This window comes from Pezoporus occidentalis, unplaced genomic scaffold (genome assembly GCF_034315485.1).
Source record: "Pezoporus occidentalis ecotype Australia unplaced genomic scaffold, CSIRO_AGI_Poc_V1 ctg242, whole genome shotgun sequence".
In the NCBI taxonomy this organism is placed as follows: domain Eukaryota; kingdom Metazoa; phylum Chordata; class Aves; order Psittaciformes; family Psittacidae; genus Pezoporus; species Pezoporus occidentalis.
Window position 1 is genome coordinate 34,327 of NW_026914308.1, and position 27,319 is coordinate 61,645.

General features: G+C 45.9%; 1 protein-coding gene across 13 annotated transcripts in view; it reads right to left on the minus strand.

The window, feature by feature from the left end:
- Window positions 1-3,027: 3,027 nt before the first annotated feature.
- TLK2 (tousled like kinase 2) overlaps window positions 3,028-27,319 on the minus strand; it is a 42,949-nt gene continuing 18,657 nt past the window's right edge. For 11 of the 13 annotated variants that reach the window (XM_062622489.1, XM_062622488.1, XM_062622491.1 and 8 more), the window contains 16 exons: window positions 26,927-27,094; window positions 26,269-26,364; window positions 23,356-23,448; window positions 21,913-22,023; window positions 20,429-20,565; window positions 18,876-19,028; window positions 15,970-16,036; window positions 14,264-14,361; window positions 13,816-13,897; window positions 12,123-12,214; window positions 10,909-10,998; window positions 10,320-10,489; window positions 8,752-8,890; window positions 7,602-7,713; window positions 6,545-6,652; window positions 3,028-5,680 (listed from right to left, as the gene is read on the minus strand). In XM_062622489.1, coding sequence (XP_062478473.1) covers window positions 5,507-5,680; window positions 6,545-6,652; window positions 7,602-7,713; window positions 8,752-8,890; window positions 10,320-10,489; window positions 10,909-10,998; window positions 12,123-12,214; window positions 13,816-13,897; window positions 14,264-14,361; window positions 15,970-16,036; window positions 18,876-19,028; window positions 20,429-20,565; window positions 21,913-22,023; window positions 23,356-23,448; window positions 26,269-26,364; window positions 26,927-27,094 — 1,890 coding nt within the window. In that variant the 3' untranslated portion in view covers window positions 3,028-5,506. The remainder of the gene's footprint in view (window positions 5,681-6,544; window positions 6,653-7,601; window positions 7,714-8,751; window positions 8,891-10,319; window positions 10,490-10,908; window positions 10,999-12,122; window positions 12,215-13,815; window positions 13,898-14,263; window positions 14,362-15,969; window positions 16,037-18,875; window positions 19,029-20,428; window positions 20,566-21,912; window positions 22,024-23,355; window positions 23,449-26,268; window positions 26,365-26,926; window positions 27,095-27,319) is intronic. The other 2 variants (XM_062622494.1, XM_062622496.1) reach the window with 2 other exon arrangements.

Here is a 27,319-nt window from a genome sequence, read left to right on the forward strand (position 1 = left end):
GCAAAGGAATTCCAGCCCTTTGCAAGGAATCTGCTCTGAGGGCAGCACTTTCTCCCCATGACTCAAGGAAAGCAGCTGGAGAGCAGCGAGAGGACAGCACATTCCAAATGGCATCTTCCTCATTCCGGAAGTGGAGATCCCACCCTGTCCTACAGGAGCAGCGTGGTCCAGTGGCCACTCAGTGGGTCCCAGCTTCATCGCTTCCACCTCTGCTGCTGCCTCACCTCACAGCCACAGGCACATCCCCTTCCACCTCCATCCCTGCCATTCCGTTCAGTGTGGAGGGGTTGTGGCACCGATCCCAGCCGCTCTCCTGGGGTTGGGTGTGAGCGGGTGGATTTTCAGGATCAGCCGGAGCCGGGATGAGCCAGTGCTGAACAAAGCAGGTTTTGAGCCCTCATCTCACTGCAGAGCTGAGCCAGGCCAAGAGCGAGGAGGATGCTGCCGACACGGCAGCTCGTGGCTCCCGCGCAGCAGCGGCTTCGGTCAAGAGAGGACAGGGCTGAGCAGAGCTCTGGGTTTCTTCTTCCCATGAATGCAAACCAGAGCCAAGCCCTTCCTAACCCTGCTGCCTGCGTTCCCTGTAGCTGCTCGAGTGGGGATGGGAGATCTGGCCTCTGGTCTCCCCATCCCCACCCTGCTGCTCCTTACAGCATCCCTGCATTCTTAGCTCCATCCCGTGCCTTTGGAGCTGCAGCTGGACCACTGCACCGCTCTGCCCCATTCCTGCAGGAGACGGCAGAGCAGGCCCAGTGCTGCCTGGTGAGGCTCATCCAGCACTGGGGGGGCAGGTGGTGGTTTACCTGCTTTCAGGCTACGCTGGACCAGCTCAAAGCACTGCCCCAGCAGCCAACAGCATATGGAAACAAGGACCCACTGAACAGTGGAAACACTGAGCCGCAGCTGATGGGTGTAGGAAGAAGGGCTGCAGTAACCCATGCCAGGGCTGGGAGTGAAGAGGAGGACAGAGAAGCGTGCAGCTCCTCACCAACAGCACGTCCTGGTGGCTTTTCCTGTCCTTTGAGCCCTCATGCAGCTAATGCATGAAATGAGTGTCTCAGCCCCGGTCCTGCCTCCTGCTTCCCCACCCGGCGCAGACAATGGGATCCTTGTGACCAAGGCACCAGTTCCTGTGTGCGAACGTGGCGAGGGGAAGCTGTATTTGCTTGGCCTCTCACCCCCCACCCCAGGGTGATGGCACCCGGTTGCCCCCAAGGGCACTGCTGGGGCCAGGGTGAAGCAGAGCCACATGAGGCAGTGGGAATTCAGGGTCCTGGTGCATGGAGTCATCAGCATTTAGTAGGAAAAGGCATCTCCGGGATGGATGGAGTCAAGGCTGTGCTGGATGTCACTTCCACATGCTGCGAGCCTCCTCTTCCTCTCAGTGCTGGAGGGTTTAAGTCCAGGCTTACTTGTTTAGTACCCAGAAAATAGCATCCTCCAGCAGCACACCCCAGGGATATGCTGGCAGCGGTGCCAAAACCTCATGGGGAGGCTTTGCCAGGTCACAGAGCAAATCGGGACTGCCCCATTTGGCAGCAGGAAGCTCATTTCATAGCGTGACTCCAACTGCTAACGCAGTAGGCGAAGCATCCCTCCAGGCAGCCCCTCAGCCACTCTCCCTCCTGCTGGCATCAAGCTGAGTGTGTGATCCCACGCACATCCCTGCTCCTGGGCATGCCTCGAATGTGGAATCTGGTCCCAAAGCCTGGCCATCACCGCAGGATCCTTGTGCACCCGCTGCCGCCGTCTCCTCCTGCTCCAGCCTGTGTCCCATCATCAGCACTGGCACAGGGGGATGTGAGATAATCACTTGCAGGAGCAGGGAGGGAGCTGAGCTGCTCTCAGTGTTCGGTTTCACTCGCCCAAGGCTGACTCGAAGTGCAGGGAGGTTGACGTCAGGTTTGCTGATCCCTGATCTCCCTCTGGAAGAACCAGGCTCCAGGGGCAGGGATCGCCCTGCATAGAGGGTGTGATGTGCCTGTGGAGGAGCTGGGCAGGGACTGGTGCTCTCAGTTATTAGCCCAGAGATGAGCAGACTCCACATCTGCCAAGGTCCTTTTGCGTTTTCTCTTGTGTATTTGTGTAAGACAGGCTGCAGACATGCGCCCAGGAGAACTCCATCAAGTTCAACAAGGCCAAGTGCAAGGACCTAAACCTGGGTGGGGGCAATCCCAGGCGCAAGCACAGGCTGGGGGAGACTGGATGGAGCAGCCTGAGAAGGGCTTGGGGGTGTTGGTCAATGAGAAGCTCCCCACGACCCGGCTTCAGTGTGCGCCTGAGCCCAGAACCCCCCCTGTGCTGGGCTGCACCCCCAGAGCACGAGCAGCAGCTCAGGGAGGGGATCCTGCCCCTCTGCTGTGCTCTGAGGAGACCCCCCCTGCAGCCCTGATCCAGCTCCGGGGCAGCAGCACAAGAGGGACGTGGAGCTGCTGGGGCGAGTCCAGAGGAGGCCACGGAGATGCTGTGAGGGCTGGAGCAGCTCTGCTCTGGAGCCAGGCTGAGAGAGCTGGGCTGGGGCAGCCTGGAGAAGAGAAGGCTCCTGAAGGGGAGACCTGAGAGCAGCTCCAGGGCCTAAACGGGCTGCAGGAAAGCTGGAGAGGGGCTTGGGACAAGGGATGTAGGGACAGGCCAAGGGGAATGGCTTTAACCTGCCAGAGGGGAGACTGAGATGAGCTCTTAGGCAGAAGCTCTTCCCTGTGAGGGTGCTGAGGCGCTGGCACAGGGTGCCCAGAGAAGCTGTGCCTGCCCCACAGCCTGGTTTTGTGTCCTGAACACATACAGCTTCTAAGGGCAGCTACTACTCTACGGGAAATGAAGGACAAACCCACCTCTGACACCCGTCTCAATGTTCCAGACCAAGATCAACACCAGTGATTCTGTGATTCCCCGCTCCACTGCAGAGATGTCACTGCTCCGAGCTGTATGTGCAGCCTTCCTCATCCTGCCCCATGTCACCTCCATGCAGCCACTGCAAGAGAGTTCCTGCCAACGCTATGAAGAGCAAAAGAGTAAGAGCCAAGCAAATGTGTTTCTTAAAACTTATTTTAATATCCATGTCTCATCTGTTGGGCAGAGCCAAAACAGTCTGGCCTGGTTTAAGTTACAAATACTTCATACACTTTCCTTGAAGTAAATGAACAGTGTGGCAACGGGGTCTGTTATTGGAAGTGAAACCCATATTAACAAGGCAGGTGTCACAGGCACAATTCTACCAGGGTTCTTCACCACTGCCAGCCCCAGGAGAGGCCAACGCTGTCCTCAGGCCCCTGGGTGGGTGTTGCACAGCAGGAAGAAATGCTTCTGACACAAAGCTCATCACACCCACAGGGACAGCACACGCTGCATGTCCCAGAAACAACATGGCTGGGACAGAAAAACCCTTGTAGAATCCTCCCTGAAATGGGCAGACACCAAATCATCAGTTCCAGCAAACGGGGTGAAGCATCAACCCTGATTTTGCCTGCCACAGACATGTCAAAGCGCTGCTTGCTAAACAGTTAACTTCTGCAACAAGCAGCACGGATGGAAAGGGCTAAGAAAATTACAGCTGAGGATTTAAAGATGCAGTATTTCTCTGTTGAAAACACGACAGTTTAGAGACCACCCTAATGCAGCTGCAAGTGAAGAACATCCAACTGAAAGCCCAAGAGTCACTACAAAAAAGAGTAACAAAAGTCAAAGCAGCAGAGTTCTCACCATTTCCCAGGTCCATTGCTAAATTCCAAGACTCCTCTGCTTTTCAGTTAACTAAAAGTTCCTGATCAAGGTTTAAGCATAATATTTGCAGACGATGGCTTACAGTAAGGCAGGCAGGCAAGCAGCAGCTCTCTGGAAGGGCATGATGGAGAACATCGCTTGCCACAGTAACACCACTTGAACACCAAGGGTCCCACACAGCTCACGTGTTGCTGGAGCTGTGGGGACAACCCTGGCAGTGCTGTAGAGCACAGTCCACCTCACGGTGGTCAGAGTATTGGGTTAAATGTGCACAGGGTGATTTGGGTTTTAACCACCACCCTCAACTGCAGTAGTGCACCACTCCGCTCCCTCCACCACGAACCCCGCTCTCCAACACTGCATCTTTAAATGGTTCTGGCTCTGAGCTCCTGCCACATGTTCAGAGCGCTCCAACCTGGCTGCCACATGTTCAAGTGCGGTGCTTTTTGTGTGTGTTTTCAGTCTTCCTTCGATGGGGGTGGTGAAAGGGGCAGAGTGGGGACAAGAGGCTTGTGTTCACAGCAGGCAGGCTCCAGCTGAAGGGGTAAGACCCCTCTAGGCAGGTTACAGAAGGGAGATGAGCAATACTTAAGGTGCTTGCTCCCTTCAAGAGCTTTCTCTCGTTCCCTCTCATTTGAAATGGGCAGCGAGTTAGGAAAGTCAGCAAGTTCTAAAAGGGAAGTGTTAAGGAAGAGAGGAAGCATTGCTGCCAAGTCACCTCACTGAGCCGAGATAAAGCTTCAGCTTGGGTTTTGTATATGAACAAGATTATGCACAGTACTGTGTGAACATGGATCATACCTGTGATCACTGAGCTGTGCTCCCATTCCTTCCTGTCCACTGCCTGCCTTTTCACCAGTCAACAAGGCTCATGCTCACGAGAGCAGGGAACACGTCCTGGGCATGTCAGGGGTTTGCAAAAAGAACAGCACTTGAGTAAGTCAAAAAGGAGCAACCGTTGTGAGAGCTGTGAAGCAGCAGCTGAAAACCTTGTGGCAGATGAGCCATGATCCACTCTGATCCCAGGAGAGCAACACAGGGCCTCGTCTCCTGTGGGCTTCGCTGCCCAAGGGAGCAGAAAGCTGCACCATCTGCGGCATGGGCACTGCCATGAGCCTGCTAATACGGGTTTCACTTTGAGACCAGAAAACTGTTTTCTTCCAAAAAAATTGTTATTTTTTTCGTTTTTTAAAAATTGAAATTAATTAGGGGTAAAACACTAACTCTAGTGCCATGAACAGGCAGGATCAACTTTTTTCCCCTCCAAAGGGCAAAGAGTCATATACCATCCCCAGCTGAACCTTGGTGCTTCGAGCTTTTCAGGAGATGTTACCTAAACTTTATTAAAAGAAAAAGAACAATGTTTAAATATCAACACTGGACTAGCCCAGTCTTTTTCCAAAGTCCACATTCTTCATATGAAGCACACACGGCGTCCTGGATTCCCCAAGGCTGCATGTTCAGAAGTTCACAGTACATGGAACCACGTCTTTGTCATTTGTACGTTCTTGAGTTTCCCCTCCTTGCTCAGAGCAGCCACCCTTTTGTGGTCATTTACTGGATAAACCTCAAGCCATCTCCTATCCACATGGCTTGGCCTAGATGCCGAAGGTTTTCTTGATGAGAGTTGATGTTGTCATGCTTTATGGATGGAAAAAAGCAAGAGAAAAAAAGCACCTGGTACAGGTATCTTGAGACCCTTGCAGATTCCTTTATTCCAAAGCTGTTTCTCAAAGTCTTTTTTGCCCATTTCTCAAGCAGTTTGTTTTTGGCCTATTCCTCTGTCTCAGTTTGAAGAGCTGTTATTGGATGATCCAGAGGTTGATGCAATTGCAGCTCCAGCTGGGCTGCTTGTGGATACAGATTTGCGGATGTGAGGCAGCAAGTACGGGTCACAGGCCAGCTGCTGGACATCTATCCGGTCCTCCTTTCGGTAGGCCAAACAGCGTCTGATAAATGCCTGCAGACACCCCAAAGGCAAAGCAAGAATCAGTAGATGGGTCACAAACAGGAAGCTTTCTCTGCCAGGTCACACTTTCGGGAGCAGGGCCAGTCCGACAACGCCAGCACCCTGAAATCCCTTCGCCAGTGACCACAGAGACAGCCTACCTCCTGCACCAGAAGCTCATCTTTTACCAGGAAGCATGGGCAGAGGCACACACTGCACTGTTCAACTGTTCAGAACTGTGCACAGTTCTGGTGTCTCCAATATAAGGAGGACATAGAGGTGGTAGAACAAGTCCAGAGGAGGCCACGAGGATGACAGGGGGACTTGGAGTACTTCCCATACAAAGACAGGCTGTGAAAAATGGGGCTGCAAGGAGAAGCTCTGTGAAGACCTCAGAGCAGCCTTCCTGTTCTGAAGGGGGCTACAAGGACACTGGAGAAGGGCTCTTCATCAGGGGACTGTAGGGACAGGACAAGGGGTGATGGAATCAAATTTAAACAAGGGAAGTTCAGGTTAGATCCAAGGCACAAGCTCTTCCCTGTGAGGGTGCTGAGGTGCTGGCACAGGGTGCCTCAGAGAAGCTGTGGCTGCCCCATCCCTGGCAGTGTTCAAGGCCAGGTTGGACACAGGGGCTTGGAGCAAGCTGCTCTAGTGGAAGGCATCCCTGCCTGTGGCAGGGGACTGGGACTGGATGATCTTGAGGTCCTTTCCAACCCAAACCATTCTATGATTCTATGATCCCCAGCTTGACATCTACAACAATGCGAAGCCACTGACCACTCTACTCAAGGCAAGCATTAAACAGAGCTCCTGCTGGTTTAGGGAAACCAAGAAGAAGAAGCTGCCAGTGCTGATCACTGACATACACAGCTTTACCTTTGCTTCTGGTGTGACTACTGGCTTTGGAGGGAACTGCACCTCGGTAGCTTTCAGAATTGTGTTCTCCTGCAGAATGTCTTGTTGTGACTGGTTGTGACCAAAGGGCTACCAAGAAAACATGGAAGACAGTTGTTAAAAGGTAGGTTGGTTACAGGCCTTAAAAACCCCTGACACTACTGCTCATCAGCTTGACGTCAACACTTTCCTGAGCAAGAAGCCCATGAATGCTGTGAAGGTGCTGCAGATTCAACCCAGGCGAGCAGGACACATTGCTCCTGTGCTTCAACTGAACAACAGGGACAAGCTGGAACACGCCTGGGGTACCTCTGGCTCACACAGATCTCCACCTGCTTCCAGACCTCACAGGTCAGCTTCCTTCTCACATGCAAGAGGACCTTCATCTATCTAAGCTGACAGGAGACTCACCCACTTCAATCTTCGCTGGGCTGGTTCCACCATTTGTGTGACTGACAACATGAAGCAGGACAGCACATTCATGCGCCAGGCTTTCACAACCCTTGGTTACCAAGGACTTGTGAAAACAAGGGTTAATGGAACCCTTCTCCAACCTATTTCTTTTGTTGCCATAAACCAAATTACCTTTTCTCAGGACCTGATCCACACTCTTCCCTTCCAAAACCCATCCTAAAGATCTTCTAGAGTGGGTCTTTGTACCTACTGTTCTTTTTCTCCTGTAACATTTGCAGCCATCAAGCAGTATCAGGCTCCGCAAAGACTTAGTGCACTGAAAACATCACAAATCAATGCCAGACAAAGAACTTCAGGTGTCTGGCTCTGATACACTTGTCCTGCCCATAACGGCCTCAGTGGGAACATGCCCAGTGGAAAGAGATGCTCTGCAGAACAGTGCTTCTGAAGGAAGTGCTATGTAGAGCAAAACACAACCTAGTAAATTCTCTCCCCTTTATTACCTTGGAAGGAGACAAGACAAAAGCACCTGCTAAGTCTGAGGAGGAGAAGGAAGCAGAAACCAGGGCTGCCTCCTAAAAAGTTTGGGAATTACCCGTAAGAGGGGAATTAAATGCTTTCTTACCTTTCTGCCATAGAGACACTGGTAGAAGATGACTCCCACTGACCAGACATCAACTTTATTTGAGATCTTTGGAGGTTCTTTCCCAACCACAAAACATTCTGGTGGCAAATACCTGATTAGAAGGAAGGGACAACAGGTTGTAAGCAGCATCTCCAAACACCTTCAATCAATGTCTTTAGAAAGGAAGGAACAAGCTTCTGAGGTCAGGACGTGAGGGACTCAATTTCATTCCTGTGTACCTCTGGGCCAAGATCGCTAGGGCATATCCCTTCTGGGAACAGTGATTCCCAAGGACTCTTTGGACACTTGTGGTAAGAGCTAGTCAGCAAATGAAACAGCCCCATTTTCTTTTACCTTCAGAACTGGTATTTGTTGTTAAAAGGACTTAGCCAGCAATTCCAGCCAAAATACATCTGTCTAGAAATACAACCCCAGATGCCACATCCGACTTAGAGACACTCAGCCTTGCTCATACTAGTTAGCTCCATCTTCAGGAACAGAACAAAGCTGTATGATACAGAATACCTTAACAAATGCTGTTGTACAACTGTTACCCATAGTGACAGTCTGCAGCTTGGGTAACAGCTAAGAATCAGATTCAGTGGCACTCACTATAGGTCTTGCTCTCAGTGCAGTGACAACATTTGTACTGATAAAGTACTGCTGAAAGCATCTTTTATGTGACACTTGAAAGGGAAGCTCTGGCTATAGACAGCACTGTGAGATTTCTACATCTTTTGTAAGAGGTAACTATGGATTTTCACCGCCTCATTGCAATGGAATACTCCCTCCATCTCCTGATGTATCTACTCTTCTCCTTGCTTAAACTGTTAGACAATGCCATTATGGACTGTGAAACAGCAGCCAAGCTCCACTCCAGAGCTTGCTATCTCAGCAACATATGCAGTATTTCACCAGGCCCTTTGGATAAGAAATGGTGTTCAAATGTACAAACATTAACCCACTGCAACGTAAAAAGCTGCTAGTCTCAAAAGGAGCTGTGTGACAACAAGAGCAGTTTCCAGGGTCTCAAACCTTCAGTGTCTCAATCTGTCACAGACAACAGCAGCACACAGAGCTGACATAAATCCAAAGCTGTTTATAAACCGTTCGTGGTCTGTAACTTGCAAGTGCCCCAGGCAATGCTTACCAGTAAGTACCAGCCCCCTGCGATGTCAGTTCCATACCATCAACAGAGTTGTAGCTGTCATCATCCATGATTTTGGAAAGTCCAAAATCTGTGATTTTTATCTCTCCACATGCGGTACCATTGACTAGAAGAATGTTACCTAAACAGGGAAGAAAGAACCCTTTAGGATACACATCTAGCAGGAAAATAAAGCAAAAATAAAATCGCACTGAACTCCGGCACTCTGCACAAGATGTTTTAGCACTCAGTACCCCAAGCTCCACATACAACTCGGCTCCCACCAAGTGCTGGAACTGATCTGCCCATCCCTGAACCACCCTGTGGCCTGACATTGCTTGGAGCCTCCTGATTCTGAGCCCTATTAGCCAAATGAGCTTCATGTCCGTTTTGATCCCACCCAAAGGTCCCCTTGGAAGGGCAGGTCAAAAAGGAGGATTAAGGAGAGAAGTACACATACACAGGAATGACTCATTCTGCCCAGAAGTCCTGACTTGCCCTGGTCTCTCAGCAAGCCAGAAACTCTCTCCTTCCTGGCAGCATTCCCCAATGGCTTTCTAAGCTCAAAAAGGACAATTACTGCTTAGGCAAGAGTCTTTTACAAATCCATGAAGGATCAAGAAGTCCGATCATCACTGTTTCTCTCAAAGCCTACAATAAAGCAGCAGAATTGTGTGTGATGGCAGTGGATGAATCAGAGCTTTAGATAAACTGTAGGCAGAGCTCTGCAGCATGCTCAGACAACAGGAGAACAGGCATCTGGGGAGGGGGGGGAAGTAACAGTGTCACTAGAACCAGTGCAACAGCACCACCTCCTGTACAGATTCCTCATGCTGATGCAATAAACCACATCAGACACCAGTTACACAATGCTGATGAAGTGCCACCAGCACAGGGAGATGAGCCAGGGATAACTGTCCAAAGAGATGGCTGAATTTTACTGGACTAGGAGAAAATGCTATGTAGGCAATATCCATCCTCCTAAAAGGGCACACTTCCACTCTTCCCTTCCTCATTCTGCCCAATGGCAAAGGGAAATCTGCAGTCTGGAGAGGACCTTCTACATGGCAGATGTTACTGAACTCAAAGGCAGACCTGAGCTTTGTGAGCTGCCACACGATGCAAAAATGAACACTTCCAAGTTAGCTTCTGCCACCGAGTTTTCAGGCAGATGATTACAGAAAGAATAAGCCAGAAGAAGGGGAGCATGAAACACAGTAGTAATTATGGGAACCTTTATGAAGCAATAACAGAAGCTCTCAACAGCAGAATACAAGTGGGACATTAAGAGACCAAACACAGACACTTGGTGGTTTCAAGGGCTTGTTCTGAGCAAGGAGGCTACTTTTCCTGGAATGTTACTTCCCTGTTTTATGTTGCAATTCTAGGAGACAATACCCTTTTCACAGCATGCTCTATGCATTTTAGGGTTTTTCTCTAGTTTCAAGTTAGTTTTCCCAGACAGTCCTGTCTGCTTTCTGCCATCTGACCAAAGTAAACTTCCCCACGTTACTTACAATCCATTACCTTTAGTTACGCCCGTAAACACGTCAGCCAGCAGCACAACATACCTGGTTTAAGGTCATAGTGTATAATGGGAGGTTTGATTTCATTTAAGTATTTTAAAGCATTCACAATCTGCATGATAATAGATCGTGCCTCTTTCTCCGACATTAGCTTGTGCTGTTTCAGGTAGAAGTCCAGATCATTCCCCTCACAGTATTCTAACACCGTACAAAACCTGAAGGCAAAACAGGAGTTGTAATTCAGGCACCCAAGAGAAACCAAATTCATTTATTTAGTCATATATTAAATTAGGAGTCCTTCAGTCTATTAATCCCTTTCTAAAGATCAGCTACCAGGGGCAGAGCCCTCAATGTTCAACAGTACAAAGGTCAGAGATCCCCCATTAAGTGCTAGATCCAGAAGCTGGGGCACTTGCCCAAGCCAACCAAACGGAGTATCTACTATTAAAGCACCACATCTGACATAATGCAATACTAGAAAACCCACATGTGTTCAAACTGCCTCAGATACCTCTAGTACAGTCTGTAACACTGGCATGGACATTCTCTGGACTCTCCTTGGAAGTTTCAAGAGACCAAATACTTGGCAGTGAATCCATCAAACCAAGACAAAGGACACAGCAACATAACTTACGAGTCAGTATCCAGCGAAAAGTAGTCATATAGCTTAACTATTCGAGGGTGATCCAGTTCTTTGTGAATTCTGTACTCTCTACACGCATGTCTGAGAAAAGGAAAGTCTGAGCATTAGTCATACAAGTGACTTAATTCTAAGTTCTGCAGATAGCGAACCCAGACATACCACACAGCAGTCCAACTTCAGTCCAACCCATGCCTATTAATCAGACAGCAAACAAGGAACTGTGTTAAGAACCACAGAATCAGAGTGCGTCTCAAATGCTGGCCATGCTACAAAATAACTAATCTTGATTAACGGTATTGCTTGCCAAAACAGAATAACCTCATAATTAATTGTGAAGGGATCCAAGATAGTGATCCAAGATAGAACACAAAACTCAGCAAGTTCTAGAAGAATTCCGTGATGCTCAACTCCCAACATTCAGCTTAAGTTTCTCCCAGTGACTTGTTGGGGAATTAAGATCACAGCTTTATCTGTGAAGCTCTGTGGAGAAGGCTTGGCTGCCAGTCTGCAGAGCTTAGCAAACCCATGGCCTTAGGGAGCAAATGTAACCAACACCAAAACGCTTTCCGTACTTCCCTTCTAGGCCATGACATATGTGTTGTCCTAAGCATCTGTGAAAGGCTGAGTATTCTAGGGAAGGGGAAGGCTTGGGGAGCACAGCTGCAGGTGTGTACCTGGAAGATGAGCATGAACAACTGCTTCCCGTAAGAGCAGAGCTTAGACATTTCAAAGAGGAGAAGCCACTTTAACACTTTCTTCATAGAGCACTACTGGTGCTTTGAAACTTGGTGTTTATAGAACACTGTCTGAGTGTGTGCACACTTAAAACATTAGATTAGGTATTAGGCACAAGCTCTTCCTCGTGAGGGTGCTGAGGCACTGGCACAGGGTGCCCAGAGAAGCTGTGGCTGCCCCATCCCTGGCAGTGTTCAAGGCCAGGTTGGACACAGGGGCTTGGAGCAAGCTGCTCTAGTGGAAGGTGTCCCTGCCCGTGGCAGGGGTTGGAGCTGGAGGAGCTTTAAGGTCCTTTCCAACTTAAACCATTCCCCGACTCCTAATCTGACTGTAACTTTTCCAAGTAGCTACTGAGACAGAGAGTGGACTTTGAAGTGTAGCAGAACACAGCTAAAAAATGGCAGCCTGTTACTAGACACTGGGTAACCCAATGCAAGAGGAGCCTGGAAACATCTTACAGCCTTACTTACTTGTGATAATTTTCTTTCTTCTCATCTCTCCAGTTTTTATTTAACTGGTGTATTTTCACAGCTACATATCTCTGTTCTGTTAAATCAAATGCCTGCAGAGAGAAGAGCTGCAAATCAGTAGGAATCACAACTTCAAGTTAATACTGCAAAAGCAGACAAGCTCTAACAAACCAATATCCCCACCCAGGAAATCAGCATTATGACATACCAAGTGAGGAGCAAACCCACATTTTGATGTAATTAGTTTCACTAATGAAACCAAGCAACTCTGAAAACAATTGAATATGCCTTGCTTTGATCTGACCTTCCCCATGGGATCGAATTAATGCTGCATTTATACTGACATTTTACCACCAGAGCTACAATGGGATCAGAAAAGCCAAATTACCAAAATATAGACAGTTCATCACACAGGAAAAGGCTCTGCCATTATTCCCCCTAACTCATTTTCTACACTCAGTTAAAACAACCCCAAACCAATACTTTGTTCCACATTGGCAGCTCAGCTCTCCATCTTGCAGCATGTTTCATCTTAATTAGAAGCTGGAGAGTTCACTGGCATCACTGCATAAACCTTGTGCTGTTATTTTCCCCTCCAGTTTCTTGCTATTTAAACAGTCTTTAAAGAATGGATCTCTGGAATTGTGCTCTTGGAGAAATGCAGGAAGCTTTTACTTTGTCTGCTTACAACAGGATTTTGCCCCATGCTATAATTACTAGCTGTTGCTGCTCTCAGACAAGGATAATCTGTGTCCATCTTACAAGTTGTATACTTAATTCCTTATGCTTAATAGATTGGCCAAGACTCTGGAGAAGCAGGGCTAAGCATCCCTTTGTTTCAATACCATAGTTACAACTCTTGAGCACAGTCAGTTTTGAAGCATTCATACCCTCTTGCTTTCAGCTGTGGAGCCAAGGCTTTCTGTTTAGTCAGCAAAGGCGGCAATTCAGAGCATATCTCACACTCTCTTTTTCACTACCCTCCCTAATTTAGAGACCTGTTGTACTGCATCAAGATAATAAATCTCCCTCAAGTTTCCAATCTTTGCATTGGCATAATTCTTTTAATTCTAGCCAATTCCACATGGATTAAAAACTACTGAGGACAGATACAGGGAATATTCTGAACTGGAAGGGCTCTAAACATAACAGTCAAATAGCAAGCACCAAAGCATCGCAGGTCTTGGCCATGCAGGAGTGCTGACACACTTCCAAGGAAGTCTCAAGACTAAACACACCTCCCCAGTCTGCTACTTCAGAGGGTAAATGAAGACACAAGGAAAGCAAGGCTTCTACCCCCAAGGAAATGCAGCCTTTGCTCTTATTACTGGAGCTATTTTCTCTCATTTACAGCGAGGTTCAGGCTTGCTATGCTATACTCAACAGAACATGGCCACTTTGGGTATACTGTGTGTAGTACTTGTCTCTTCAAGTGGTCTACTGTTCTGACCTGACAAAACTTGCAGACTTGGTGCAGTGTTTTCTTGAAGCCTGAAATCTGACCTCTGAAGACAAGGGCAGAACCTAAAAATCTCAAGCCTGCTGTCCAATGCAAGCCAGATGCAACATGTGCTTCATCCTCCCTTCTTCCCTCTATGAGTACGCACCATTGAGAAACAGGCACAAAATGCTGCTTACTGGACTGTTTCCCTGCAGATTCAGATTACAGCACACATTGCCACTTCACATTTACCTTATACACTTCACTGAAGCCGCCTCTACCCAGAAGATGTAGCAACAAGTATCTATCATTTAGCGTTGGATGGTCTTTAAATCTGGCGAGAAAGACACAGTTTAGGAGCACTGACAGAACTAATGGAATCTATTCACAACAGGTTACAGCTACTACACAGCTTACAAACAACATTTTTACATTAAGACAGAGAAATATTACAACTGTGTTAACAACTGACAGATCTGATCCGATGTGATCACTTTTTACTGATGAACAACCATGTAATGGTACCTTGATGCACTTGGAAGCCTTTGTTTCACATGAACTTCAAGCTATCACCATGCCACCCCCCCAGTCAAGTGCAATACTAAGTTGCAACATCAATTTCAAGCAGATTGTTTCCAATTTGAAGGGGACAAAGATAGAAATTGTTCTATATTCTTATCCCCAGATCCCATGTGCTTACTGTGAATTATCTTCATTATGTATCCTTTTCAATTCCCTGATATGTAGATTTCTAACTCTCTCTAGCCGTTCCAACTCTGCCTGGATCTCTGCTTCTTCCTGCACAAGGAAAAACAAAAGGAAAACAATGCTGTGTAAGACAATGCAGTTAGCATTTCTGCCTCATTTATGGAAACACAGATGTAATTCCACCTGGGAAGAAGTTACTGGAGATAGAAGATGGCCCTCAAAAGTAAGGAATTAGGATGTCGTGATGCCACACGGGAAAGGGGCAGCATCCGGAGAGGATGGAGAATGTGAAAGGACATCAGGTCCTATTAGCAGCGATGGGTAGGACAGGTCAGAGTGCAACTTAGTGCCACGTGGTTTTGGTACCCTGTTTGTAAAGCTGGAAGTTCTAGTGCCCTCAGACATGACACTAAAATTCACATCACTGTGGACAGGGCTGCAAACCTCAATTAAAACACTTGTCTTGAGCTGTATTATTTGGTATATATACCTCAAGGGACACAGTCACAAGACAAATGGGTAACTGTTCCTTCTCAACTTGATCTATTTTTAGGCATAAAGAATGAGCCAGTTTCCAAAAGTGGAGAAGGATAAGCACAGCCTCAGACAATGCCACGATCCGAGAACATTACTTCATTTTCCATTAAGGTCCATTTCCAAATGGATTCCTCTGTTCCAGGGTGGCATACGACATGCCAGCATAGATGGATCTGCAATTAATCCACTCCAGCAATGTGGAAGCTGTAGAACAAGCATGCCTTTAGCATGCTGCTGCCCATATCACTTATCTTTGTCCACAGGTCAGTAAAACACAATGGGCAGAGTGCCAGCAGATTCCATGGGGGCATTAACTTTCCCTTGCCACTGAAAATAACAAGGAGCACAGCAGCATTAATGAGGCCTTGCATTCAACTTGGGTGTCAAGGTTAAGGTTAAAAACTAAGTGGAGAGCTCAGGCACCACCTGAGAAAAGAAAGGGGACTCCAGCAATGTGTTTGCATCCTTCCTCTTTGTTTCATATGGGAAAGAAAACTCTAGGGCCTCAGCAGAGATCATGGTTAAACAGGAAATCACAGAAGGCATCTATTTTGTTTCAGTACCTCATCTGTTGAAGTGTCCCAGAAAACTTATTTATAGGTTATTGCAATCACTTTCAAGGTAACCAACAGATTATTTAAAGAGAACCTCACTTGCAGGTACAGTTCCTACTGAAGCCAATGTATCTGAAAACAAACATGCACTACAACCACCTGAACAGTCCTAGTTTCCCAAAGCCCAAGAGGTTTTATTGGGCTGTTACTGATGATACTGGTTACTCAATATTGCAAAGAAATGGGGAAGTCAGTGATGGTTGCAGTTTTTGTTGTGTTCTCATAATTTTCTTCCCTTGATCCATTCATTCCTATTCCCCCATATCAGATACACAGAGCCCAGCACGAGGCAGGTCACAGTGACAGGATAAGATGCATCAAAACAGTGGAACTCCCTGCATGAAACAGTATGTAAGAACACAGGAATCTATTTATTAAAGCAAAGAACAGCTTCCCTAAATACCACTGCCTTGGAAAAAAATTCACCACAAAATCGTGGCCAACCCTTTCAAGCAAGAAAACCCTCTCAATTATCAGAGAAATGCTATTGTTCATAGAACACTGCACCAAAAGCCACCTAAAAGCCTTTCCTGCAGATAGTTCTTACCTTTTTAAGGTGACCTAGACGGAGTTTGAAGATTTCTTCCTGTTCATGGTATTCTGCTAATGTTAACCTGCATAAAAGAGACAGATCCAATGCATTAGGTTGCAACACACAGGATAAAGTTAACAATCTGCAGAACACACACGTGACCATAAAGCTGTGAAGCCCGTATCAGCTGTGTCCGTTTCTTTTGTAAATGGAAATATGCACATGACAGCATACAACTCTTCTTTGTGAAACTAAACTGAGGTCAAAACTTATCCCAGAAGGACTCCTCTTGCAATAGTTATGCCCTGTATAGTACAAAGGCTAGTGTATGTGATCTCCACAGCATCAACACCACAGCTAGTTTCAAGAGGGGGCTGAGGGCTCAGTCTTAGGTCTGTATGGGGCTGTGGGACCTTGGCTCACTGTGCAGTGAATCAAGAGGAGGCAGCGTTAAGCTACATGCTCATCTTGAAATGCCCCAACTTCTCTCTGCTGTTGATAACACCAAGGGTCCACATATTTGCAGTAAGTGCTTAAGCAGTTGTTAACTGATGCATTTCATCCCAAACTCACAAGCCAAGTTCCTTTTGAAAGAATCTCAACCATAAGGAACTGCTTATTACAAATTACAGCTACAAAAGACAGCCAGGACCATAAATGTTTACATGTTGTCTTACTTCATATGAAAGCATCCTAATTCACAGCCCCCCAGCCCCCCCCCCAATCCCCCCCATCCACCCCTGACAGCCTGAACTTTAATCAGCTCCAGCTAGCCTAAAAAACCATCCCAAAACCTTAGGTCTTTGGTTGGTGTTGCTGTATAAAGGAATAAAAAAACAGTTGAATCAATCAGCAACAAGCTTCCCACATATTCTTGTGCACAATGAAATAAAGGGCTGAACACCAACAGTCTACTGGTTGAGCAAGAGATGTAATGAGTACCACCAGGCTAACAGTGCCCAAAATAGCTGCCTGTTAGCAGCAAGCACTGCAGGAATCAAGGAGGCTCTAAGACAAACACACCAGTTCTAGTGCGGCTGAGGATTCGAAGGGTGCCCAACCTGCCCTAGCAGACCTCAAAAAGCCCCAGCCCCAGATTATTGCTCCTGAATGCAAATCTTTTTCCCATTCAGAGGCTAGAAACCAGTTTCAGGAGAGCACATGTTTGAATTTGCATCATGGGAACTTCCTCTCCTTTTTCAGCCACAGCAACAACCATGAAGCAAAGAAGAACCAAAAATCAGAGGAAGGAATCTGGCTGGCTGCTTCTCATTCAACTTTCAGAAACATTTAGATTCAACTTGCCTAAAAAACTCCCTCCAAAAGCTAGAACATTTTGTACCTGACACATAGCAGGCCAACAAATGCATTTACACACCAACTATGCTTAAGCAAGTAGTCAGTCAGTCCAGTTGCTTCAGCTGAACTGCAAACCCATGTTTCCATAAGCTAAACCATTCCACATGAACCATATCCATATGCTGGCAAGCAGTTTTTCTCAACACCACCACTAGAAGCTCTTCAAAACCACAACGATAAAACCCTGAATTATATCAGTGAAGGAGCACAAAAAGGCTTCTGTCAAACCCAGGTAAAGCTAGATTGTGTCAAGGCAGGCTCACAACACAGGCAGTAGCTCACCTGGTACCACATTGTCAAGATTTCCAGACATCAGGATCTGTGCTGCCATGTCTTCAGAATATGCCACACTACAGCCGCCCAAACAGAAACAGGGAAATCCTCATCCTGCCCTTTATAAGTGAAAGATTACCCCAAGGAACAGCACCACTTCAAAATATCCAGGCACTAGCATCCAATTTACTTCTCCAAACTCAAATTGCAATGGAAAAGGATGGCTTTAGAACTTGATTTAGTTCTTTTAAAGCTCTCTTAGCCAGAATGAGGGCTCAGTGTCTCTACTCAAGCCACTCACTTGCGGAAAGCACACAGCACCCTCCAGTACAACACACCTGCTCTCCAGGAACCAGCACCTGATCTGGGTACTGAGAGCACCCTGAATGTGAGGATTCACCCAGTTATGCATCATCTCTGCTGTGACTGCAAGAGGCAGTGGGAGCTTTTTGCTTCAACCAAGACCAAGAATTCAAAGGACTCCAGAAACTCTGAGGTCAAGTCATGGCCAGGAGATGCCATAGTGCAAGAAGAAAAGTGTCACTCTGAGTTATGGTATCAGCCAACAGCAACAAAATGAAGATTGCAAAGGAAACAGGTAGAAAATAGTGGGAAACCTCTGATTCAATGGATTCCCACCCCACAAAAACTTCCAAAAACTAATGGTATCAATTTCTTGGAGAGAAAAGCTTTGTCTCACAAGAACATTGTGACTCTTGGAGCATCAGTCACTTCAAAAGAGGTGTTGGGGGGAGAAATCTTCTGTAAGAAGTAGCACTTCAATTATCTTTGCAGATACCTGAGTCAGGGAAATGGAAAGGACAGCTTTGGAGATACAGTACAATGCTTAAGACGCTGTCTTTAGAGAGAGCATAATTCTCTTCAGTATACCCAATTACTTGTTTGAAAAGCCTCCCCAGAAACAACACAGAAAAAAAAGGCTTCTAAATAGGTCCTCATTTTTTGTCCTTAAAAAAGCACCACATATCACACAGTGACACTGAAATCCATTCTGGAGTTGCAACACTTTCCCAACTTGATGCAACAGGAACACTGAAAAAGCACTGCATTCAAAAGTCTGGCCTCAGCAATGCTCCTTGTTTTACTCCAACGAAAACTATTTAGAACTGCAGCCAGATGTTGCTGAATGCCAGGCTAATTCCACAGTATTCATTTGTGCATGGAGCGAAGCCTAGAGGCAAGGGCAAGATTCCATTTCCCAGGAGAGAGTTTGTGCTCTGCTCAAAGCATGCAGCTCTGCAAGGCACAGAGAAGGCAACGCAACCTACGTTTCATTTTCTGCTCCATTGGTCTTGTTCTTGCGCTGCTTCTGCTCGTTGCTGGCTGGAGGGGTCTGTCCCATTGCAGGTGGCTTCCGTTTTGCTAGCATTTTTCGTTGTCTTTCTATTTCTTCCCGCTGGGAATTTATCCTTTCCTGTTGTCTGGAAAGAAGAGAGTAGGAAAAAACCCATGAAGCAGAGAACTAATGGTCTGTACTTGGTTGTTCTTCAGCATCTGTTCTGAACAGATTGGAGCAATGACTTCCCAATCAGTTGTACTTGTAAGATTAGTAACAAAATATTTTTGTACTGAGAAGGGGGATGTGCCAAGCATCATGACTCATATTTTTAAAGGCATTTTTACATAAAAGGGGATTCTTTTTCTGGCCCACAGAAACCTTTCAGTAAGTGAAAGGTTTTATTCATGCCGAGGATATCCAAATCCAAGAGTTGCTAACCTCACGGAAAAGCCAGGGATCCATGGTTAGGCACTAACTTTCCACACACTTTTTCCTAGAAGGCTCTGTTCTAAATCTCAGACTTTCCTGTTAAAGTATTCCTGAAGTCTGGCACTGTCTGAGAAAGTATCCTTCTGCTTCAGGGGTGCACTTAAACTACCCTTAGTTCTCTAAAACATAAACAGCATTCCCAATTCATTGAGAAAACAGTCTCTCCTCCAAGATAAAAGGACTATCTTTAAAAAGGACCTATCTTTTACAGGGATAAAAGCACTCTTGACATTTCAAGTCTAAATGACTTGAGCATTTACATACTTAATGCACTTTTTAAAGAGACTGAGACTGCAGGTAAATATGCCAGAAGTATTTCTTCCGTGTCTTACAGCACAACCTAAGGAAGAATTATGAAGTCCTTAATCTGCACCTAACAAGAGCTGCACCTCCCTATCAGACTCTGGAAAAGTGATATGATTTTAAAGGATCACACATAGCTCTCTCTAATGCAACTAATTTGCCAAGTCCTACTTAAAGGTCTAGGCCAGGTGGGAATTGAGTGGGTATTTCCATTAACATCCTGCATAAAAGGGTCTCTGATCTTCATTTCCAGGTTTCTGCAGCCCCTTTGATCACTGTTACCAGGAGGCAAAAGAAGTTTAGTAGCTTGGATTTTCTCTTTTAAGCTTCTCTACTTTCTACTTAAAAAAAGAGAAAAGCTAATTAGCTTTCATTGACTAATATATGCAAGTATGCAAATCAAATTGATTGACTCACAATATATGTGAGTATTTAGTCCACTCCTGTGCCCTAAGCACTGCACAGCCAGGTAAGTGCACTGAAAATACCCAACGGGGCAGCCTATTCCTTTCCAACCCAAAGGCCAGCTCAAACCATCTGATTCCAGGCCAAGCCTCTGAAGGTTTAAGTGGAAACACATTTCTCACTTCAATGCCAAAACACTCCCCATTGTCAGTAGCTGTGTTCCTATCTGATCCTTTCATGCATCAGTCACACCATTCTCACATTTTGACATGCAAGACATCACACACAACTGCTTAGCTTTTCTGTCTATGCCTCTAAAGTCAAAGACAAGTCTGCTGTCCTCACTTGATGAGGTTCTGGAAGGCATAGCCATCTGTCCACTGCTCGGTGAAAGACGCCCCGTGCCGCACCGTGGTGAAGTGACCTAGCCTCAATCGATCCTGCATGCTCTTATCTCTGCAGGCCATCTTCTCCTGTTTTGACTGAAAACAGAACAAAACACATGTAAAAACAGAAGCCATAAATCAGCAACTAAGAGCTGTGGTGTGCTTTAAATCACTGCCAATTCTTCCCACTTTCTATTGTTTCAGTACTGCTTACCTGAAACCCAGCTGAAAATCACTGCTTGCTTCACACTGGTTTGACAAGCATTTGTTTGCCTCCTTTCTGACATTTCAGCCTCATTTTTATTTCCCCATAACTACTTGAGCAGCTCACCCATTCTATGATAACGTGAAATCAGTCTAGCAATAGGATTAAAACTATCCCTTTGTACCAGTAGTTTAGTCAGACTCCAAGTGTGGTTCTGATCAGCCCCTTACTCAAACGAGAGATGGGGGACAAAAATGCACCTTGAAGCACCATTAAGAGGAAGATACAGCGATCAGCCAGCTCAATCCCAGACTGACACCACACCCAAACGTGACACCACCTCAGTTAGGTCACCAATGCATCAGAACTGGTGATGGTGTCTGTCTCAGAGTGTTTCTGGTTAAGTAAAAGGAAATTTCCAAGGCCCAAGATGAGAGGAGCAAAGTTTCACTCAGAATTAAAGATGAAGCAGCAAAGCTCCTCACTCCTCACAAAGCTCTAGACCACCTATGTGAAAGCCAGATGTTCCTAACACCTAGCCCACAGTTACAAATCCTCCCAGAAAGGGGAGTCAGCCAAGAACAATCAGCTCTGTGACAAAATCAGCTCAAACAGACTGTATGTACTGGCCAGCACCCTGGTAGGTTTGCCCATCCAGTGCCCACAAACAATTGATGTAATTGGCCTGCAGGTGAAAGAGCAATCAAACCCCACATTGTTTAACCATCAGGAAATCTGGAAATCTCTCAACACCAAAGCAGGCTGGACACTGGTAAAGAGCAGCCTGGCACTTTCCCCAGTGTCTTTAATGTGTTGTTTCGCACGTTACACAAAGCAATGATCTCCAACTCTGCTGTTTGGAAGAAGGAAAGGTCTAAATCACTTGACCACGTCACAGAGCATATCTGGCAATTTCACTGCACAATGGGATACTGCTTTTGCACTGCCAGAGCTGGACAACTTTGCTTTTCAGGTGTATGAGTTTCCAAATCAAGTAATGCTGCTGCATCCACAGCTCAGACTATTTCACTTCAGCTAGGGAGATCACTCCCAGAGATTGTGAAAAGTAACCAAACCAAAGCATTCTGAACCACTTCAGTCTTAATGACATCCCTATTTGCAAAGAAGTAATTCAAAACACCAAAACAACAGGAGCAGGTTTTCACTGCTAAAAAGAAGAGAGAAGTTTTCAAGGGCGCCAACTGTGACTGCAGAGATGTGGCAAGTCCCCTACTCACCTTTTCTATAAGCAGCTTCTTGCTCATCGTTACACATCTATTCAACCGCTCCTTATACTTCTCCAGCATCTTCTGCTGTTCATCTATCTGTCGTCTCAAATCACAGTTGGCCTAAAAGTGAACAGAGAAGAAAAGCCTTTGACTTTAAACCACTCAAAGAGCCAAACTAAGCATTGCTTAGGAAGAGGTTTCTCCAGTTAGCTCTAGGGATTAGATTAAAGTAAGCAAACCAGCAGGGTAAAAAACAACTAGGTTCCTTAGCAAAACATCCAAGCCAAGCTCTTCAGTCTTTAACCCATCCAAATCTTAAGAGCCCTCTAGAACAGGGAAGTGCCATCATCCTGGTTTACACAGAAGGAACAAAAGTACAGAGAGACTAAACACAAGCAAAAGGTGTTTCATTTTTATGTTTTTTAAACGTTTAAGACCTTGCCACAGCTCCCAAGTCTCAAAACAGCTGAGTCACCCCTGATCTATCCTCGTTCTTTTGCCACAATACTGGCAGAGGAAAAGGATGGGGTAACTCCCTTTGTACTTTCAATTAAATTCATGTTTGAGTTACTATCCCTCAACCCCAGTATACAGATTGCTCCCAGCAACAGCTGCTGTTTTTAACACCACCACAGTGTACAGCAGGATTTTATGTGCAACTGTTTTCACTAAGAAGACAAATTTAACCATCCCCCTTCCAACCAATAGTCAATCTGGTTGCTGATTAAACAGCAAAGGGTGTCTGTACAGGTTTGTCTCAGCTCTTTCAGGTGCTGAGACCAGATACAGACTAACACAAGAGCTCCTTCCTTCCCCCTCTTCTCCATTTAATGCGTTTTCCAATCCTCTGCAACACTACACAAGAGATGCCTCTCCAGCTGATGAAAGCTAAATCAATTAGAACTCCTCCGTTAAGACAAGATCCTTGATTTAAAGGGTTTTATGTTTTATTGAAGAATACTAATGGGTTAAGAGGAGCTTTATTCTTCCTGTTTGACCAAGAGATGTTCTCCTTATCTGTATACGTGTCACTGACTCCCATGAATGGGCATTTCAGAATACAACTTCTCAGTCTATTGAGAGGCTACTGAACATGCTGCTCAACAAAAAGCAGAGTCAGCTCCTAAGTACTTAGAAGAGGGGAATAATTCTGCAGAGAAACATTTTAGGTTAGTCTGCAAAACACAAGTGTGTAACACTGCTGAGGCACTAACACTTCAGCTACAACTTCACTGCACAGCCACAGTCCCTGTGGATTCAAACAGGTCCAGAGTTGCCACAAGCCACACAATTCTCTCGCTGATTGTGGAGCTGACTCTCTTTGTTTTACCTTGTGAGAGCTGGTTCCACAAATCCTATACAAAGTCCTGCTCTGCAGCCGAGCTTGCACGTGCATTCTAGGTATCTTTAAATATCAGCTTTTCGAGGAGCTGTCCCACTTGAAATACTTACTCTTAATAAGTCATCTATCCTCCCCTCCTTCTTCTCCAAGTCAGAGTTCTTACTGTTTTCTAGTGCAGATATTTTTTCCATTGTGAGGTCAGACTGTAGGGAAAAAAATCACGACAGACCACATTAAAGGAAAACAAGTATATCAGATAGTCAGCATGTAACATTGCATTGTAACCCCATCTGATCTCAACAGTTAGGTCTAAGAAGAAGGAACTGATCCCCTGCATCCTAGTAGTCAGGGAAGAACTTTCTCCATTCTTCATTTTCTTATTGCATGGTAATACCAGAACACAAACTGGTAACAGGTAAAGGGCCACAACACACCATGTCCTGCAAATTTTGTCTTCATAATTGAGCTCTGCCCACCCCTTGGTGGTCTCTGACAGTCACTGTCCTTTCCTGCAGTGCTTGTACAGGAAAAAGGCTTCAAAAACCCCACCAACCACCAAATCCCAACCCTCAGCTGGAATATTAAATATATGAGATCTTTCAGGGGCAGAGACAACCACTTGCTAGACAGAAGACAAGACCTGGGGGTTCTAAGGAGATCTTGACACAAAACACAGGTCTTCATATTGAAATACTGTAACAGATTGACAGCAAGAATATTAAGCCTTTGTTTCTGACAAACTGATGTATTAGTGCCCACAAGGGACAGGAGCATCATAATTCTTGAGTGAAACGTATTTGGAAAGCTTTATGGACTGCAGTACATCTCAAATACCTTTGCCAATGAAGTGAGAGTTATACCCAGGAACAGAAGACAAAAGACATGTACTGTATTCTCTAGCAGAAGGAGTACTTCAAACTCAGCACTCGCATTAATGGGTGGGGAAGCAAAGTGTAAGAAGTCAGCATGCACATGAACACAGCAGCTAAACCAGCCAAGTCAACACACAGGATCTCTCCATGACTGCACAGATGTCACATTTATGACTAGCAAGCAGCTACCCTGGTTCTGAGAAGGGTTAGCACAGGCTTACCTATGGAGCTGCTATGGAACTGCTCCCCAGATGTTAGGCTTGCCTGGAAGCTAACCCCATGAAGAAAGACAAACTTGGCTGACCATTGTTTCTCTACATATGCCCAATATGGGAAAGAGCAAAACCTGCCAGCATTGCACATCAAGCAAGGTGAGCCTAAATCCCAAAAGACAAAGAGAAGGCCTGGGCAGGTTACCTCACTTGAGCCTTAACTTGGTTTTTGATTCCTGACAGCCTGCAGAAAGCATGTGTGACAAAAGGCAATGAGAAGGCTGGCTGTTGAGAACCTATTCTACACATCCTCAACCAAGCAGCAGAGAGTTTCTCTAGTGATTTATGTCATTTGCCAAATGCCCAGATGTGCTTGTGCTGTGTCAGATGAAGCCATGTTTCAGGATGTTCACTCTAAGGCATGACTTCATCACAGCTCCCCTTGCCCCACAGCGCTGGAGGGCCACAGTACTGACTGAAACCATGCTCATGCTGACTTGTTCCTCTCATTGCCAGAAATGAGTCTAACTGGGAATCACTGAAGATTACTTTTCTTAATCCTATCAATTCCACACAGATTTGGAAAGGAAAAACAATATATGCATGTCCTCACCATGCATCCAAGCATCTTCCTGTATTCTTTGCCTTACATGTATGCGACATCTAAACTTCTGCAGAATATGATGAAGCCGAGCATTGGCAGAAAGCATGCTCAGATAATACCTCACCCTTTTCAAAGAACACGGACCTTGTGAGCATCTTTAGTACATGAGAGAATAAAATCATCTTGCTCACTTCAGGTGGGACCACTATGTTAAGCATGAGTATTGGGACAGCAAAGATTGAAAGGCACCTTTGGCAGTTTCTTGAGTTATGGTGTCATTCTCACACAAGAATTCTCCATGCAGCAGCAAGAAACAGGAATCTTCACAGACAACAACAGAGATGACAAATGCGACCCTCATGACTACAGCAGAGCTCAGAGACTTAAGCTAGGAGGTATCCCCAGAAGCAGAATTGCTGTCCTTCATGCACAAAGAGCTTGTACCACCTGCTGGGGAAATGGAGAATGAACTTCCCCCAGCAATAAAATCATCTCTGACACAGGCTGGTGTGAGCAAATGATTGACACAGAACTGATGGTTTAAACTCACTCAAGGGAAGGGTCAGTCACAGAGAAATCAGATGAAAATCTACAGAAGATTAAAAGCAGACTTGGAGAAGAAATAAGCAAGGTGCATTGCAGATAAAGCTGAACATCCTTAGAAGCAACAGAAGATGACAGAGCTAAAAGCAAATCTTGACATCAAATCACAAGAAGAATCAAAAAGGCACCAAAAAGACAGCAGTACAGTCAAAAGAGCTACTGCTCATCTTGACTCCAGGTCAGTGAAGTTGCTAAGAAGCACAGACAGGAACACATCACGCTCCAGCTTGACAAGAGAAACTATTCCATGGGTGTACTTTACAGAGGTCAAAGAACTTCCAGCTAGAGTGTGGATTTTGTACTATAAGCAGCATGGATGCACCCAGTGCTTGAACAGGTGCATTCACGACTATCACTCAGGTTTCCTTTACATCTTCACTTGCAGAGAGAGGAAGAACATTCAGGATACACCACAACTGAAACACCTAGGGCTAAGGTGTTCCTCTCCTGAGCACATTCACACATGGCTGAAGAATTGCCCACCATATTGATACAGAGAAACCTTAGTAACAGATTGGGCCAATTCCAGTAGCAACAACTGAAAACATCCTCTACAGAATCAGGAACAAAGTTCAGAGTGATTTACTTCAATCAGTAGTTACAACTCCAGTTGGGACTACTGTTTTCACTGGAAACATTATATTTACTACAAGTAGTACCCTTTGGTGTGGAACACAAATGCGTGAAGCTCCAATCTCATATCCAAGAGCTGTATCATCTAGTGAGCTATACCTGTGACTGTTTGTGCTGGATGGAAATCTGTTTTTGGGAAGTGCAGGAATGCTCAGTGTTCCCTGATCCGGTAGAAGATGGGCTGCCTTGCTGGGCCTGTAAAAGAAAGTTAGTGTATTGTTATATGCTCCTCAGCATGACCACTAGTGCCCATGCAGATACACTTCTCTTTACACGGGAGGTGCAGCCTGGCCTGGGTACCATACTTTCATGCTAAGATTTAAGAATGCTCAAGAGATTTAGTTCAGTAAAACAAGAGTCAGTTTCTCAGGAAGCCTGGCCCAACCTGCTAAAAGACAAAGCTTTTAAAAGCCTAATGTAATTCATGTCAGCTGAGATTAAGCAAGGCCAAAACAAACACTTCTCACAGCAAGACAATACTTCATTCTTTCGCTTTGTTGCATCTATCAGATTAGCCTCTCAGATGCTATTATTTTGATCTACATAAGAGCTTGAGTTAAGTTAAAACTCATTTATTAACCAAGCAAAGCCTGGGACCTAGAACTCTTCTCAAAGAAGAGGAACTTACCAGATGATGGTGGCCATCAACATACCAGGCTGCACTTGAACTACTGCCTTTGAGCAGAAAAAGCTGCAAGTTCCCCATCCCTTAACTAGAAACATCCCTCAGGATTCCAATCTTTTCAGAGCTGCTCACCGAGACAAAAGTAAAACAGAGGCCACCTCCCCTCTGTGCCAGCTGCTCATTCTCTAGCCGCTGCTTCGCCAGCATCACCGACATCAGCGTTGGCAGAGCAGAGTGTTCCTCCTGCGGTTCCTTTGCTGTGCTGCCGTCTACCCCATAGAGCGGCTGCTCCACTCGCCGCTGTAACACAGGCAAGAAAAATACAATGAACTCTTTTTTTGGCCCCCTTTCCTCTTTAAAAAAGAAACAAACCAAAACCAATTCTCTGACTCTGCCAAAACTGTTGTCAGCGAAGCAGCAGCTCAGGAATGGGCAGGCAGCATGGTGAGGATCTGATAACTCAAAACACAACTCCTTGGAGTGATTGTTCCAATGGCAGACATCAAAAAGATGATGAAGAATAAC